The 17136-nt window shown below is 39.3% G+C and overlaps 1 protein-coding gene and 1 pseudogene across 3 annotated transcripts; both read right to left on the bottom strand.

Moving 5' to 3' along the window:
• Window positions 1–713: 713 nt before the first annotated feature.
• On the bottom strand, window positions 714–6373 carry LOC136675331 (UDP-glucuronosyltransferase 2A1-like; annotated as a pseudogene).
• Window positions 6374–10799: 4426 nt separating this feature from the next.
• On the bottom strand, window positions 10800–16450 carry LOC136675303 (UDP-glucuronosyltransferase 2B15-like). 3 transcript variants are annotated; one of them, XM_066651815.1, is made up of 6 exons: window positions 15715–16450; window positions 13693–13841; window positions 13287–13418; window positions 13104–13191; window positions 11957–12176; window positions 10800–11604 (listed from the first exon to the last, which is right to left on the bottom strand). In XM_066651815.1, exons 1-6 carry the CDS (start codon window positions 16322–16324, stop codon window positions 11316–11318), a joined length of 1488 nt encoding a protein of 495 aa, XP_066507912.1. In that variant the 5' UTR covers window positions 16325–16450; the 3' UTR covers window positions 10800–11315. The 3 variants fall into 3 exon arrangements, with proteins under 3 accessions (XP_066507912.1, XP_066507904.1, XP_066507914.1); XM_066651807.1 differs by lacking the exon at window positions 15715–16450 and adding an exon at window positions 14335–15708; XM_066651817.1 differs by lacking the exon at window positions 15715–16450 and adding an exon at window positions 14077–14209 and having other exon boundaries at window positions 10803–11604.
• Window positions 16451–17136: the final 686 nt, after the last annotated feature.

The raw sequence follows: 17136 nt of genomic DNA, 5'->3' as shown, positions 1-17136 counted from the left end.
ATGCAAATATAAAAAGCTAGGGAAAAATAAAAAAATGTAACATATTTTAGCATGTAAAATATTAGGATGCTATTATATAAAACAGGCTTTTGTGTTTCAGACAGACCTGTGATGTATTAATTGTTCTGTTATTTTCCATATTTTGTAGACTGGTGCATGATGGCATAATGCGGCAAAAGTAAAATTTTAACAGATTATGAACAAGTAAGAATTCTTTATTTTAAATGATATAATGAATGGCATTAAATCTTACCACGGACATAGACGTAATAAAAACAAAGAGAAAACATGTAACTAAATAAGAAATGCCAACTTCATAATAAACTGAGATTTTAAGAGTGAGTGTTAGTTTACATTTAATATGATTATAATTCTGGAGATATATGCACAAATTAGATTTTCTGTATTACTCGCTTTGAATATTTATATATATTGTGTCTATTCAGTCTCTCAAATGATAAACTAATTTTATTTATTTAGATAATTTATTATTTTGTACCTTTACTGGATTCTTTATTCCAGCTTCATTTAAACTTATACTTCAGATAGAAATCCAGTATTTTTTAATTAAAAATTTAGATTCACTGGATGATTAATAACATACATGAGGAATGCTTCAAAGAAATAAAAATAGAATATGTGTAACAATCAAACAATAAAAAATTTATTTCATTCAAAATTTAATTAAACAAATTAACAAAAATCATTAAACACACGTTTGATTTATCTGAGGTTTTAAGTTGACTGGCTCATACACTTACAAAGGAAAAAAATGGAATGAACAGTTTAATGTGACAGTACATTCTGGTTTTTAAAGTCCTGTAGAAACATCACAGTAATCATTAATACAACAATCTGCACTATAGGAACTACTCTTTTTTGCTCTTTTTTCCTTTTGATGTCCTTCTACAGCATTTACGGAAGAGCCAAGCACAGGTCTTCACAAAGATGAACGTGACCAGAGCGACTACGGAGAGCAGAAAGGCAGCGACGTCCAGGCAGTGGTACTGGTACCATGTGAGGTTATGGGCTTCCACCCTCAGGTGCTTGGCTCCTTTGTTGCGCATCACAAACTCAATCCAGTAGACGGCTTGATCCAGAGGCTTCATGGGCTGGTCGTGGTGAATTCGGGAAAGCTTCATGATGCATTTATACCTAGGAGAAGAAATTAAATATATTGAAATATAAATGAAAAAATATCTAGGTCAGATCAGGGGAGATGCCCTCACGCCCTAAGTTCCTGCACCAGGTTAAGGTGCAATTTGGGTGCATTTTGCCTCAGTAGTAGTGACATGTTTTATGCAGTTTTATGAGGGATTCTTATTTCATCTCATCAAATATTTTTAATACATTATCAAGAACTGTATTAGTTTTCAACAACATTCCAGTCAGAAAATAACCAAGAGAAGCTGCAAGATTGCAATAGAAAGTGTAATGAACATATTTATAACATTTATATTTTGTCACCAGTTGTCACCACAAACAACTGCTAACCAACCTTTTTCCATAAAATAAGGAATAAGTCTTTTGTATTTTTTTATCTACATTTTTTAGGATTTTTAAAAGCACAGAGCCAATGTTTTCTCTATTAAATGTAACCAATTAATAAACTAAGATAAGATAATCCTTTATTAGTTGCACAGGGGGTAAATTCACAGTGTTACAGCAGCAAAGGGGCAGTAAAGTACTCAGTAATAAAAAGAAAACAAAGAAAAACGTAGTAATTAATATAAACATAAATAATGGTTATAAATTATAATAAAAAAATAGAAATATCACAAGTTCTGAAGAATATTTACAATGAATGAACATGACTATTGTACATGGAAATAATGCACATTGGTAGATAGATTGAAAAACTGCACGTTATATTGTAGAATATCACAATATTGTATTAGTCCTAAATATTGCACAATGTATGCATCATTGAAATAAACGTACGTTGTTTATTCTTAGTGTAAGTAAAGTGTCAGTGTAGATAGATGTGAGTGGTTCTTTCACACTCTTGGGGTGAAGCAGTCAGACACTGAAGGAACTGCCCAGTGCTGTCAGAGTCTCATGCAGGGGGTGAGAGTCATTCTCCAGCATGGATGTTAACTTGGTTAGCATTCTCCTTTCTCCCACCACTTGCACTGGGTCTAGGGGCTTCCCAGGAGAGAGTGGGACCTCTGAATGAGTTTGTCCAGTCTCCTCCTGTCTGTGGCAGAGATATTGCTGCCCCAGCAGACCACTCCATAGAAGATGGCTGATGAAACTACTGCATCAAAAAAGGTCACTACTAATACACTACTAATCAAAGTTCTGAATTGTTCTCTAATATTTTTGTTTCTCCAGATATTTTGCAAACATTATTTACCATAACACCTGGCTCATTTGCTTTTAACATAAAGAACATACAGTTGTTAAGTTAAAGATGGCAAATTCTCCACGGTCCACGCTGAGAGAAACTGTCTTTCATCATACCCCTCCCCCTCACACCTCTTGTTCTAGCTTAGCTCCTTCTTTCCTTGACCATCACCCTTATCACACCTACCCCTCCTCTCACCCCTATTCTTCCTCCTATCCCTCCCCTGATTTCCATTTTCTCTCACCTTTCCCCCCCTTCCTGTCTCACACCTCCTTTTCATTCTTACCCCACCTCAAACTCTTCTTCTTCCCTTCCCCCATTTCTCCAATATATGTATATAATGTATATAAGGCCCTTCTAAAATATTTGGTGTTGGACTGGATCGGGAACAGACTGGAATGGCAACAGTCACAGACTGGACTGAGAACAGACTGAATTGGGTACAGAATTAACTGGCTATAGACTGAACTGGTGACAAACTGATGACCAAGCTGTGCCCGTGCTTTTCTGCATGCACGTGAGGAAACCTCCAAACCTCCAGTTTCCAAACTTCAGATCATCCTGAGATAGAATACTGTCACACAGTTGTACTCATACATGATCCTGTGTATGTGTAAATAAGCTCCTGTCAAACCGCCGAACTCCAGTCTCCTGACTCTTCAATGCCAATTTCTAACAATGCTTAACTTCATCTCCATGTTAAGGCATATAAAAAACACATCAACTTACGACGGATTGTTAACAACTTCAGTGATAGCCTCCTTCAGGTCTTTGGTCTGTAGTTTGTTGAAGTCGAGCATAACAGCGGCTCCTTTGGTTTTCATGTGGAGGAGGTTGTCGGGCTGGTCACCAAACAGAGGGAGGCCCACCATTGGAACACCATGGTAAATAGCTTCATAGATTCCATTTGTCCCACCATGAGTGATGAAGGCCTTGGTTTTAGTGTGTCCTATTACATATGAGTCATTAGTGCATATTTGAGACCATTCACTAAAACACAGGTCAACTGATGTATATCATAAAATGCCATAAAATAGTCTAATATTAAAATCCCAGTAGTTTATCTGCATTTAAATGCTTTAGAAGGTAAATCCCATATCGCAGGTACAGGGGTTAGACAATTAAACTGAAACACCTGTCATTTTAGTGTGGGAGGTTTCATGGCTAAATTGGACCAGCCTGGTGGCCAATCTTCATTAATTGCACATTGCACCAGTAAGACCATGTGCATCCAATGGTTCAAACATTGTATCCTGAAGGCGGTACCGTGTATCAGGATGACAATGCACCAATACACACAGCAAGACTGGTGAAAGATTGGTTTGATGAACATGAAAGTGAAGCTGAACATCTCCCATGGCCTGCACAGTCACCAGATCTAAATTTTATTGAGCCACTTTGGGGTGTTTTGGAGGAGCGAGTCAGGAAACGTTTTCCTCCACCAGCATCACGTAGTGACCGGGCCACTATCCTGCAAGAAGAATGGCTTATAATCCCTCTGACCACTGTGCAGGACTTGTATATGTCATTCCCAAGACGAACTGACGCTGTATTGGCCGCAAAAAGAGGCCCTACACCATACTAATAACCTATTGTGGTCTAAAACCAGGTGTATCAGTTTCATTGTCCAACTCCTGTAGATCTCATGCTAAGGACACTCTTGACTGAGAGTTTAACATCAAATATTCATTCTATTTCTTATCCACATTTATAGGTCCTATCTGTATGGTAATGTTGTAGCAGTGTTGCTAACTTATTGATTGGGCCTTTGTATACATTCACACATCAAAACTATCATTTACCGAGCAGGTCATTCTGGGGAATCCAGTCATAGATTTTTGTGTTAGAGGCGAGTGTATCTGGTTTCTCTCCTGCGTACCGCCACAAGATCTGTAAATAAACATGGGGATTTTGAAGATGAAATACTACAATTACTAAAGCTTTTTATATTTTAGCCTGAAACGTTATATTTTTTCTAAATCAGACCTTTTGTGGGATCTGTGCGAGAGCTGAAGCAATGGTGTTGGCTCTTACTTTGGTGAGGTTCTTCACCATGGAGCCCAGTGAAAACACCACAATGCCATCATCCCCTGAGCTCTGAACAAACTACCTCCATCTCCTACAAAACAAAAAAAGAAAACAAAAACACAGATATATACTAGTTATACAATGAAACACCTAGCTTGAGATGTGTATCACCATCTGTGCTGGGTTTCTGAAGGAGAAAATGTAGATGCCTAGTGTTTTGCTTGTTTGCTCAGTGTAGTAACGGTAGACCAACTCTGTACGACTGAGATCAAGATAGTAAGAACATATCAGGCCTTAAACTTTATATGTGGAGTAACTGTCCTGTTATATATCATTACAGAACTCCAGCATGCAAACATTCAAAAGAGCCCTGAATCATTGAACAATAGTCTTACTTTTGGAAGTGGCTTTGCAGGCTTGCAGTGAAGTCCCCCAACAAATTTGAAGTTCGGCAGGAATGGTCTGGGATATTCAAAGTCCTAATAAGTTCTGATTAACCAGATATCAGCTTTTCCCATAGTGTCACACAGAGATGTGGGTTTGCCTGTTAGGTACAGGAGATTAGTCTTCAGATCAGCTTCCTGCATAATTTACTTGTTAGCCTCTGGCTAGTTTCAGATGTGCTGTCAAAATGTGCTGCCATAGTGTACTTTATACGCACATCTGCTTAAATAAAACAGTAATATAGTCTGAGAAGCTAAATAGTAGTGTATCAGAAAATGCTGCCTGCAGAACTATAAGCAGGAGATATGCACAGCCCAAATCCCCTTATTATAGAAATTATATGATTATTACAGTGAAAAGGAATGATTTTATCATATTTTTTGTTTGTTTTTTACACTTTTGTTGTGTACAGTTTACAGTTTTGGCATCCTCAAGCAAACAATAACAGTGAAAAAAGATTGTGTAATGCACTGAAGAAAAACAGATTTATTACATAAACACCATTTAAAGAACAGCTTATACATGACACCTTCATCTTTCATATATTTTATAAAATATGAAAGTTATGAAGCAGAGAACATGAATATTACTGGAACCAAAGCCTGAAACCACCAGTAGGTCTTCGGAGTCATTAAAAACCAATTAATACCAATTAATAATAAAAGAAAAGAGGGATGAAGACATCTTGAACTATATTGTTGAGCATACTTTAAGATCAACTAATTACAAATTATTTACTAATGTACAGCTGAAGTGCAACATTTTCCAGCCACATGTATAGAACAAAAAAAAAAACAAATATATATGAAAAAACAAATCAGTGTTTTCTTACCTGATATTTTGGTGAGAAACGCATCTAACAAGAGAATCTGCTGCACTTTAAATAAGGCAGTGTGAGCAATGTATAACAGCATATTCTTTAACCGCTCTAAGAAATTCATGTGATCCGTAAGATGGCCTTGAGCAGCAATAGCAGGCACATACGATGGTGGGACAGGCAACTGACCACACAGTCTTTCAGAATTGTATGCCATTGTGAGCCGAAGGGACACCACATGAGGCAGACCAAGGGTCTCTGCCAAAAGATCACTGCATGGCATCACAGGATCATAGACAACTACGTCAAAGTGCGATTCCCTTAGTGAAGCTAAGAGCTGTTGGTTGAGGAGCATTCCCTCACATGATGCCTCAAAAAAAATGTTTAACATCCGACATCATGCTCCAAAACAAGGAAAAAGTCTGAAAACTGGTGAGGGTCTGATTCATCCAAGTGTTGATGAAGTTCTGCCACATGGCCTCTGCTTCTTGTTTTTCCATGTTGATTTTAAAAACAATGTATGTGAAATTCTCCTTTTGTGAGAAGTTGATCGAAGGTGAAGCAGTGGGCACAAGCACCGTCACATTGTGATTCCGAGCCATCAGCGCACCTACAAGTACACGCATGTTGTGCCAGTGGCTGAATTCCCCAGGAATCATCAGAATGTTACCACTGAGAGTTACATGAGTCCCACTTAGCAGCAAAACGACCAACGGGAGGAAATATCTGTACATCATTTTCTAAAATAAACAGAGAGCTGGTCTAACTCCTGCTTCTACTATCAACTTCACAAGCGCCTGTAAACCCAATCCCTGAACTCTGACTGAGGCTCCACTGAACTGGGACAAAGGAAACAGGGCGGGACATGTTTGTTTGCTTTATGGGTTTGAAAAAACCCTAGGGCTTTCGACTACAGACTGATGGTGTGATTCCTTTTTCACTGCATTTACCTGGTAAGTGAAACTTTATAAAACTGCAGATGAACATAACATCTTTAATGAATCAGTATGAGAAGAAAAGCACCTGTGCTTATAAAACAGCATGTCTTTGGAGTTCATTATCACAAGCTGTTCATAATGACCATGGGAAAGGGGCCTCAGGAGTTGGCGATGTTATCTCCTGACCTGTGGAACTCACTCTGGTCACAATCCACCAGAATGCTGTATGATTAGATGTGAACAAACTCCAACTTTGACACAGAACTGGAACAATAAAATTTAACTACCATGTGCACTGTTGTAAATATACTTAAAATCTTTGTATCTTCAGGTAGATCCCCACACGGCATCATGGGATCGTACAGAACCACGTCAAAGTGCGATTCCCTGAGGGAAGCAATAAGCTGTTTGTTCAGGAGCATTCCCTGACATATCACCTAAATTAAATGAGTGAATCTAGACATCATACTCCAAAACATTGTCCAGGCCTTAATCCCACTGGCGGTCTGAAGCATACTCGTTGTAATGAAGGTTTGCCACACGTTCAGTGCCTCTTCTTGGTCCATGTCGATATTAAAAAGAACGTATTTGAAGTTCTCCTTTTGTGAGTACTTGACCGAGGGTGAAGATGTGTGCACAAGGACCGTCACGTTGTGATTCCGAGCCACCAGCCCCTCCACGACTACACGCATGTTGTACCAGTGGCTATATTCACCAGGAAGAACAAGAATGTTGCCACCGAGAATTATGTGAATCCCACTTAGCAGCAAAGATACAGAAAAGAGGGAGTATCTGTATTTCATTATGGGGAACGAACCTTCGGGCTCTAACACTAAATTTACAAGCTCCTGTAAATCACAGAAACAGAACTGGGCCAGAAGGAAAGAGGGTGGGTGTATGTTTGTTTACACTATGCTCCGCCTCTGCTCAGTAAACGTGCTCAGTTCCTTTTGTATATCTGGTTTAATTTGAAAAATGGGTGTTCACTTGACTCTCACTGTTCACACAGTTTTGTTTTAACCAGGAGAGCGCCAGAGTCATAAACATGGACAGAGTCAATGTGAAACATTTAAAAATATTCTCCACAGTTTAAGACGTAAAAGATGCAGCGTTCTGTCCAAGTTCAAAATGCACAGTTAGAACGCTCACGCGAACCAAGTCACTGAGTCGACTCCCATTATTTCGACTCTCTGAATCATTCACAGAGTATTGAATTTTTTGGAAACTGACAATTTTCCTGTTTATTTCTTGGCAATTTTCTTTTCTATTTTCAAATCAGAAATTGGTTCTAAGTTTCCTTTTTTACATTTAAAAAAATTAAAGTTGGTTAACTGTTTCCTGCTTTAATTTTTCTTACATTCTTTATCTAATTTCCGGCTTTCCATCAACGGCCAAAGTATACCGACTGAATTTACACAACCCCTGCGTCTTTAGACTATGTTTACTTCAGTCTCTCAACAAACCTGAAGGTTGATGTGGGTAGGATATTCAAAGTCCCAATACAGTGGAACCTCTACTAACGAAAGCCTATACTAACGAACTTTCCAAGATACGAACCGAGCATTTGAATATTTTTTGCCTCCACCAATGAACCATGACTCTAGAAACAAACCCGAGCATCTGCCGAGCCGGCGGCTGGAAATGGCCACTGACCCCAACAGGCAAGTCTCCCAGCGCACCCAGACTTGAGTGAGCTTTTAAGATTAGCAAATTGTAGCTTTAGCAATTTGGCATTAGTGTAAATAACAGACATCGAAATTCATGCTAAGTTAAGCCATATCTACGCTTCGTCTCCCCACCCGCCTACTCTCCATTATTCCACCCACCCCCCGTCATACAGCCAGTGCCTGTGTTACTCCTCCAGCCAGTTGTCACGTCTTCAATGTAGCGATATGTAACCACTTAAAACTTTTTTATTGTTCTTCTATTTTTCAGTATTCTTATTATTCCGCTTTTCATCCCGGGACCCATCATGTCCGTTTTCGGACCTCTTGCACTCATCCTTCCCTTTCTATCCCTCCGTCAAAATCCCTCCATTCATTTGAATGGGTGACATCTAGAGTGCGTGATGTCACCACACTCTAGCTTCTCTGCCCGAAAAATGTTTTTTCACTTTTTAGCCGAACAATTCGCCATAACTTCCTTTAGTTTAGATAGTTTCATCTAGATACTTCATTTTAAATTCAGTTCAATTTTAAATGGTAGAGAAACCTGTCTTTTCTAGCACCTGTAAATTTGAACATTTTTGAAAATACGTTTTTTAAGTTATGAATTTTTCTGCACTATGGAGGGTTTCGGCTCCCATAGAGTTCAATGTTTTTTTAGAGCGGTTTCTAAATTTTTCTCCTGTTTTTAACTCATCATAACACACTCCATTCACACTCAATCTGCAGATTTTTTATACCAGAACGATCCCCACACTCTCCTTGTTGCAACGGTATATACAGTTAAGTGATTTGGGAAAATCTTTCTGAGCTATAAGCATTTGTACACTCCCATAGGAATGCATTGAAATAATATTATTTCTTTTTCAATTTTCTGCCGAACATTTCGCCATAACTTCCTCATACTTTCACCTACAGACTTCATTTAAATTTTACATGGTAGAGAAATTACACATGTAAGTTTCAGATTGTTTGAGAATACTGTTTTTGAGTTATGAATTTTTGTTCCACACTTGGGAGGGTTTCACTCCAATAGAGCTCAATGTATTTTAAGAGCGGGTCGGAATGCAGAATTTTAAAATTTTGCCTGTTTTTAACTCATCATTACACCATCAATTTTCATTCAAAGTGCAAAAATTTGGAAAAGATTTTGTGTTACGGTAGGTTTTTTGGAGGGTCCCCCCGGGTCGAAATTTATTGAATCGTGAGTCTGTCAGTTGTGATCTGCAAGCGTGCATGTGAGAGAGAGAGCGGGGAGGGGGAGGGGGCAGAGGCAGAGACTGAGGGGGAGAGCTGTGAGAGACACAGAACTACATAGGCAGTCTCTAACCTTTAAAAGTCATTTTTAAGGTGGACGTCTTAATTATCCAGGGTTTCTTATGTTTTTTTTTAGAATACCACCTTCAAAATAAACTGGCTGTCTTTTCTACATTTTATCTTTTTATCTACAGTGGTCATTTTTACGTGTGGACATCTCAATACACTTGTGGGTTTCATAAGGTGGAATTGTTTTATAAGGTGGAATTCTAAATGTATCGTTTTCCATTCATGGCCTACGGAGCTCCATAGAGACCAATGTAAACTGCTGTGGGAGACAGCTCTCTTAACATCCCAGTACCAACAGCTTAGCAGTCAACTCCTTCACCATAGCGTCACCTAAGGACCCACGCGTTTACTGTATAGACAGCCTCGCTTGAAGCCCTTGTCCCTCGCTTGGGGACAGGGGTTTCAGCGGCACAACATTTCATGTTTCCTCCTGGAAATGCAGACCTCTAGTTTCTTTGTTATTACTGTTACCACTGTATTTCTCTTTTCTTTTGAGTAATGATACATGCACATTTTTTTACTAATTTGAGAGTTATGTAAACATATATCAGTGCAAAAAGCTGACTTTCGGGGTGGGCTGGAACGCATTAATTGCTTTTCCATTATTTTAAATGGGGAAAATTGACTCGAGAAACGAAGTTTTCCACTTACGAACCGGGTCACGGAACGGATTAAGTTCGTAAGTAGAGGTTCCACTGTACTTTCTGATTAACCAGATATCAACTTTTCAGAGTGTCACAAGAATAGGGTGACCAGATCTGAGATGGTGAAAAAGAGGACACGTCTCCGGTGGGGGTGGGGAGTGGACGACTACTGATGTGCAGACTGACCAATTAAATGTTTACAGAGAAGGTTATCGACCAATAACCTGCTTATCGACCTGCTTTTTGAGTACACTAGGAAAATACTAAGCAGTGAACTATGGGAAATGATTCAGCTCTAAGGAGAGGAGAATAAACAATAAACTAACAGGTGTGTTCTTACCTGCATTTTGGTGAGATATGTATAAAACATGAGAATTTGCTGCACTCTTAATAACGTAGTGTGAGTAATTTATAACAGTATATTCTCTAACTGCTCTGAAGTTTATGTGATCCATTAGATGATCTTGAACTGCAACAGTTTTTAGACATGATGTAATCGGGGTGAAAGTAACATTTTAACAAATTAAGAACAAGTAAGAATTATTTATTTTTAATAATATAATGAATTACATTTAATATTACCATGGACATAGACTTAATAAAAACAAAGCGAACAATTATGTAAATAATAAAAAACTCAGTAACTTTAAGAGCCCTTCATAATAATCTGAGAATTTAAGAGGGCTAGATGATACAGATTACATTTAATGACATGAAATGTGCTGATAATTCTGGAGCTATATGCACAATTTGTTTTTATTTTCTATATTATTAATTTTAAATATTTTTAATCAAAAATGCAGATTCACTGAATTTTTATTTACATACCCGTGGAACATTTCAAATAAATTCAAAAAGAATAAGCATAACAATTAAACAATCAAAATTATTTAATTCAAAACAAAAGACAGTACAAGATTTGCTTAAAAATCCCTGAACTTTAAATGCAGTCAAGAACATTGAAAACAAATCACTGGCTCATACACTCACAAAGGCAGAATATTGCAGTGTACAATGTAATGTGACAGTACAGTGCCGCATTCTGGTTTTTAAAGCCCTGTAGAAACATCACAGTATTCATTAATACAACAATCTGCACTATATGAACTACTCTTTTTTGCTCTTTTTTCCTTTTGATGTCCTTCTACAGCATTTACGGAAGAGCCAAGCACAGGTCTTCACAAAGATGAACGTGACCAGAGCGACTACGGAGAGCAGAAAGGCAGCGACATCCAGGCAGTGGTACTGGTACCATGTGAGGTTATGGGCTTCCACCCTCAGGTGCTTGGCTCCTTTGTTGCGCATCACAAACTCAATCCAGTAGACGGCTTGATCCAGAGGCTTCATGGGCTGGTCGTGGTGAATTCGGGAAAGCCTCATGATGCTCTCTTTGTACCTAGGAGAAGAAATTAAAAGCATTATATTATAAATGAATATTATATTTTATAATATAATATTCTGTCACCAGTTGTCACCACTCCTAACCAGCCATTTTCCATAAAATAAAGATAAATATACTAAATATAACCAATTATTACACTACTAATCAAAGTTATGAATTGTTCTCTAATATTTTTGTTTCTCCAGACATTTTGCACCAATTTATGTTATTTACCACAACACCTGGATCATTTGCTTTTGACATAAAGAACATACAGTAGTTAAGTTCAAGATGGTAAATCCTCCATGGTCCACGCTTAACTTCATCTCCATGTTAATTTCATTTTATAAAAAACACATCAACTTACGACGGATTGTTAATAACTTCAGTGATAGCCTCCTTCAGGTCTATGGTCTGTAGTTTGTTGAAGTCAAGCATAACAGCGGCTCCTTTGGTTTTCATGTGGAGGAGGTTGTCGGGTTGGTCAGCAAACAAAGGGATGCCCACCATTGGAACACCATGGTAAATAGCTTCATAGATTCCATTTGTCCCACCATGAGTGATGAAGGCCTTGGTTTTAGTGTGTCCTATTACATATGAGTCATTAGTGCATATTTGAGACCATTCACTAAAACACAGGTAAACTGATGCATATATAAAATAACATAAATAATACCATAAAATAGTCTAATGTTAAAATCCCAGTAGTTTATCTGCATTTAAATGCTTTAGAAGACACATTTAGCAGGTGGATCCCATGCTAAGGACACTACTCTACTCTCAGAACTAGCATGGGAAACTCAAATAAGGTGAGGAGACACCTCTTCACAGACAGTGTCTTGAGGTAAGGATTGAACCCAAGACCCAGTGACCAAGGAGATGCACATCAGCCACACTACCTGTAGCAGCACCGTACCACCCAAACAGCATTCAGAGAGAATGAAATGAAAATAAAAAAGGAAACTACAATCTAAAATTGTTCAAAGGCAAATCAGTCAGTTTTGTACTTAAAGCAACTCTAGGTAGTATTTTTACCTTGCAACTACAGCTTTAAAATCATCATGGTGCTATTATATATGCTGAGCTGTACTAGGAAGAACTGAGCTTCTATGATTAATAATCCAGGTTCAGCACTCCAGATGTAACATTTGGAGGCAGGTCCCAGAGAAAAAAGGCAGAAAAACAGACCAACAAACCTGGCCCATGTGTTTCATATCTGCAGTTCTCTAATGGCCCACATTTGGCCTTGAATGACAGCATTCACTCAGTGTGAGTCTGAATGCTACAGCTCAGCCAGAGGACCATATTATTGGGGCCAGACATGAGGTGTGTTGTAGATTAGGTCCTGGGCAAATCAACTGCAACTTACCCATTTTGGTATTGTTTTAGATCAGTGTGTTCTAATGTTATTTATCCACATTTATAGGTTCTATCTGTATGGCAATGTTGTAGCTGTGTTGCTAACTTATTGGTTGGGCCTTTGTATACATTCACACATCAAAACTATCATTTACCGAGCAGGTCATTCTGGGGAATCCAGTCATAGATTTTTGTGTTGGAGGCGAGTGTATCTGGTTTCTCTCCTGCGTACCGCCACAAGACCTGTAAATAAACATGGGGATTTTGAAGATGAAATACTACAATTACTAAAGCTTTTTATATTTTAGCCTAAAATGTGATATTTTTCAAAATCAGACCTTTTGTGGGATCTGTGCGAGAGCTGAAGCAATGGTGTTAGCTCTTTCTTTGGTGAGGTTCTTCACCATGGAGCCCAGTGAAAACACCACAATGCCATCATCCCCTGAGCTCTGAACAAACTCCTCCATCTCCTACAAAACAAAAAGAAAACAAAAACACAGATATATACTTGTGATACGATGAAACACCTAGCTTGAGATGAGTCTCACCATCTGTGCTGGGTTTCTGAAGGAGAAAATGTAGATGCCTAGTGTTTTGCCAACTTTGTACGACTGAGATCAAGATAGTAAGAACATATTAGGCCTTAAACTTTATATGTTGAGTAACTGTCCTGTTATAAATCATTACAGAACTCCAGCATGCAATCATTCAAAAGAGCCCTGAATCATTGAACAATAGTCTTACTTTTGGAAGTGGCTTCGCAGGCTTGCAGTGAAGTCCCCCAACAAATTTGAAGTTCGGCAGGAATGGTCTGGGATATTCAAAGTCCCAATAAGTTCTGATTAACCAGATATCAGCTTTTCCCATAGTGTCACACAGAGTAGTGGGTTTGCCTGTGAGGTACAGGAACATAGGAGATTAGTCTTCAGATTGGTTTCCTGCATAGTTTACTTAACAGGTTCATTCATTCATTATCTGAAAGCGTTTATCTAGTTCAAGGTCGCAGTGGGTCCAGAGCCTACCTGGAATCATTGGGTGCAAGGCAGGAATACACCCTGGAGGGGGCGCCACATTCACACACACATTCACTCACACCTACGGTGTCTTTTGAGTCACCAATCCACCTACCAACTTGTGTTTTTGGACTGTGGGAGGAAACCGGAGGAAACCCACGCAGACACAGGGAGAACACACCAAACTCTTCACAGACAGTCACCCAGAGCGGGACTCGAACCCACAACCTCCAGGTCCCTGGAGCTGTGTGACTGCGACACTGCCTGCTGCACCACAAGTTACTTATCAATGAAAGGCAGAAGTTCAAAATTTTCCAGGTACATGAATAAACATTTTCCAGGTACATCAATAAACAAATCAGTGTTTTCTTACCTGATACTTTGAGGAGAATCTTATCAAACACGAGAATCTGCTGCACTTTAAATAACGCAGTGTGAGCAATGTATAACAGCATATTCTCTAACCGCTCTAAGAAGTTCATGTGATCCGTAAGATGGCCTTGAGCAGCAACAGCAGGCACATACGATGGTGGTACAGGCAACTGACCACACAGTCTTTCCACACTATACGCCATTGTGAGCCGAATGGACACCACATGAGGCAGACCAAGGGTCTCTGCCAAAAGATCACTGCATGGCATCACAGGGTCATAGACAACCACGTCAAAGTGCATATCCCTTAGTGAAGCTATGAGCTGTTGGTTGAGGAGCATTCCCTCACATGATGCCTCAATAAATTGATTGAATTCCGACAGCATGCTCCACAACAAGGAAAAAGTCTGAAAACTGGTGAGGGTCTGATTCATCCAAGTGTTGATGAAGTTCTGCCACATGGCCTCTGCTTCTTGTTTTTCCATGTTGATTTTAAAAGCAATGTATGTGAAATTCTCCTTTTGTAAGAAGTTGATCGAAGGTGAAGCCGTGGGCACAAGCACCGTCACGTTGTGATTCCGAGCCATCAGCGCCTCTACAAGTACACGCATGTTGTGCCAGTGGCTGTATTCAGCAGGAAGCACCAGAATGTTACCACTGAGAGTTACATGAGTCCCACTTAGCAGCAAAACGACCAACGGGAGGAAATATCTGTACATCATTTTCTAAAATAAACCGAGAGCTGGTCTAACTGCTGCTTCTACTATCAACTTCACAAGCGCCTGTAAACCCAATCCCTGAACTCTGACTGAGGCTCCACTGAACTGGGACAAAGGAAACAGGGCGGGACATATTTGCTTTATGGGTTTGAAAAAAAAAACCTAGGCCTTACGACTACATACTGATGGTGTGATTTCTTTTTCTTGCAAGTACTGCATTTACCTGGTAAGTGAAACATTATAAAACTGCAGATGAACATAACATTATCTTCAATAAGTCAGTATGAGGAGAAAAAGCACCCGTGCCTATAAACCAGCATCTCTTTGAAGTTCATTATCACAAGCTGTTCATGATGACCACAGGAAAGGGGCCTCAGGAGTTGGCGATGTTATCTCCTGACCTGTGGAACTCACTCTGGTCACAATCCACCAGAATACTGTATGATTTGATGTGAACAAGCTCCAACTTTGACACAGAACTGGAACAATAAAATTTAACTACCATGTGCACTGTTGTAAATATACTTTAAATCTTTGTATTTTCAGGTCCATTGTCCTTGATTGTTCAGACCTCTGAACTGATATAATTCTTGTTCAGGGAACAGCAGGAATCTGTAACACACTAATTAGGTGAAAAATGAAAGTCCTTAGTGCTACCTTACCTGTTATTTTGGCGTAATGCTTATCATACGTTAACATTGTATATAGTTTGAATAATGCTGTGGCACCAATGTACAGCAGGACATTCTCTAGCCGCTCTATGAAGTTCATGTGGTCGCTGAGGTGGCCTTGTGTGGACACTGCAGGCACATAAGACGCTGGTGTTGGCAACTGGCCACAGAGTCTCTCCATATAATACGCCACACTGAGTCTAATGTATATCACATGGGGGCGACCAAGAATCTCTGCCAGTAGATCCCCACACGGCATCATGGGATCGTACAGAACCACGTCAAAGTGCGATTCCCTGAGGGAAGCAATGAGCTGTTTGTTCAGGAGCATTCCCTCACATACCGCCTCAATTAAACGGGTAAATCCAGACATCATACTCCAAAACATTGTCCAGGCCTTAATCCCACTGGCGGTCTGAAGCATACTCGTTGTAATGAAGGTTCGCCACACGTTCAGTGCCTCTTCTTGGTCCATGTCGATATTAAAAAGAACGTATTTGAAGTTCTCCTTTTGTGAGTACTTGACTGAGGGTGAAGATGTGTGCACAAGCACCGTCACTTTGTGATTCCGAGCCACCAGCCCCTCCACGACTACACGCATGTTGTACCAGTGGCTGTATTCACCAGGAAGAACAAGAATGTTGCCACCGAGAGTTATGTGAATCCCACTTAGCAGCAAAGATACAGAAAAGAGGGAGTATCTGTATTTCCTTATGGGGAACGAACCTTCGGGCTCTAACACTAAATTTACAAGCTCCTGTAAATCACAGAAACAGAACTGGGCCAGAAGGAAAGAGGGTGGGTGTATGTTTGTTTACACTATGCTCCGCCTCTGCTCAGTAAACGTGCTCAGTTCCTTTTGTATAACTGGTTTAATTTGAAAAATGGGTGTTCACTTGACTCTCACTGTTCACACAGTTTTGTTTTAACCAGGAGAGCGCCAGAGTCATAAACATGGACAGAGTCAATGTGAAACATTTAAAAATATTCTCCACAGTTTAAGACGTAAAAGATGCAGCGTTCTGTCCAAGTTCAAAATGCACAGTTAGAACGCTCACGCGAACCAAGTCACTGAGTCGACTCCCATTATTTCGACTCTCTGAATCATTCACAGAGTATTGAATTTTTAGGAAACTGACAATTTTCCTGTTTATTTCTTGGCAATTTTCTTTTCTATTTTCAAATCAGAAATTGGTTCCAAGTTTCCTTTTTTACATTAAAAAAAATTAAAGTTGGTTAACTGTTTCCTGCTTTAATTTTTCTTACATTCTTTATCTAATTTCCTGCTTTCCATCAACGGCCAAAATATACAGACCGGATTTACACAACCCCTGCGTCTTTAGACTACATTTAGTTCAGTTGGACGGTTGGTGTGGGCGGGATATTGAAAGTCCCAATACTTTCTGATTAATC

This window comes from Hoplias malabaricus, chromosome 2 (assembly GCF_029633855.1).
Source record: "Hoplias malabaricus isolate fHopMal1 chromosome 2, fHopMal1.hap1, whole genome shotgun sequence".
Classification (NCBI taxonomy): domain Eukaryota; kingdom Metazoa; phylum Chordata; class Actinopteri; order Characiformes; family Erythrinidae; genus Hoplias; species Hoplias malabaricus.
This window is presented reverse-complemented; position numbering and strand designations above follow the sequence as displayed.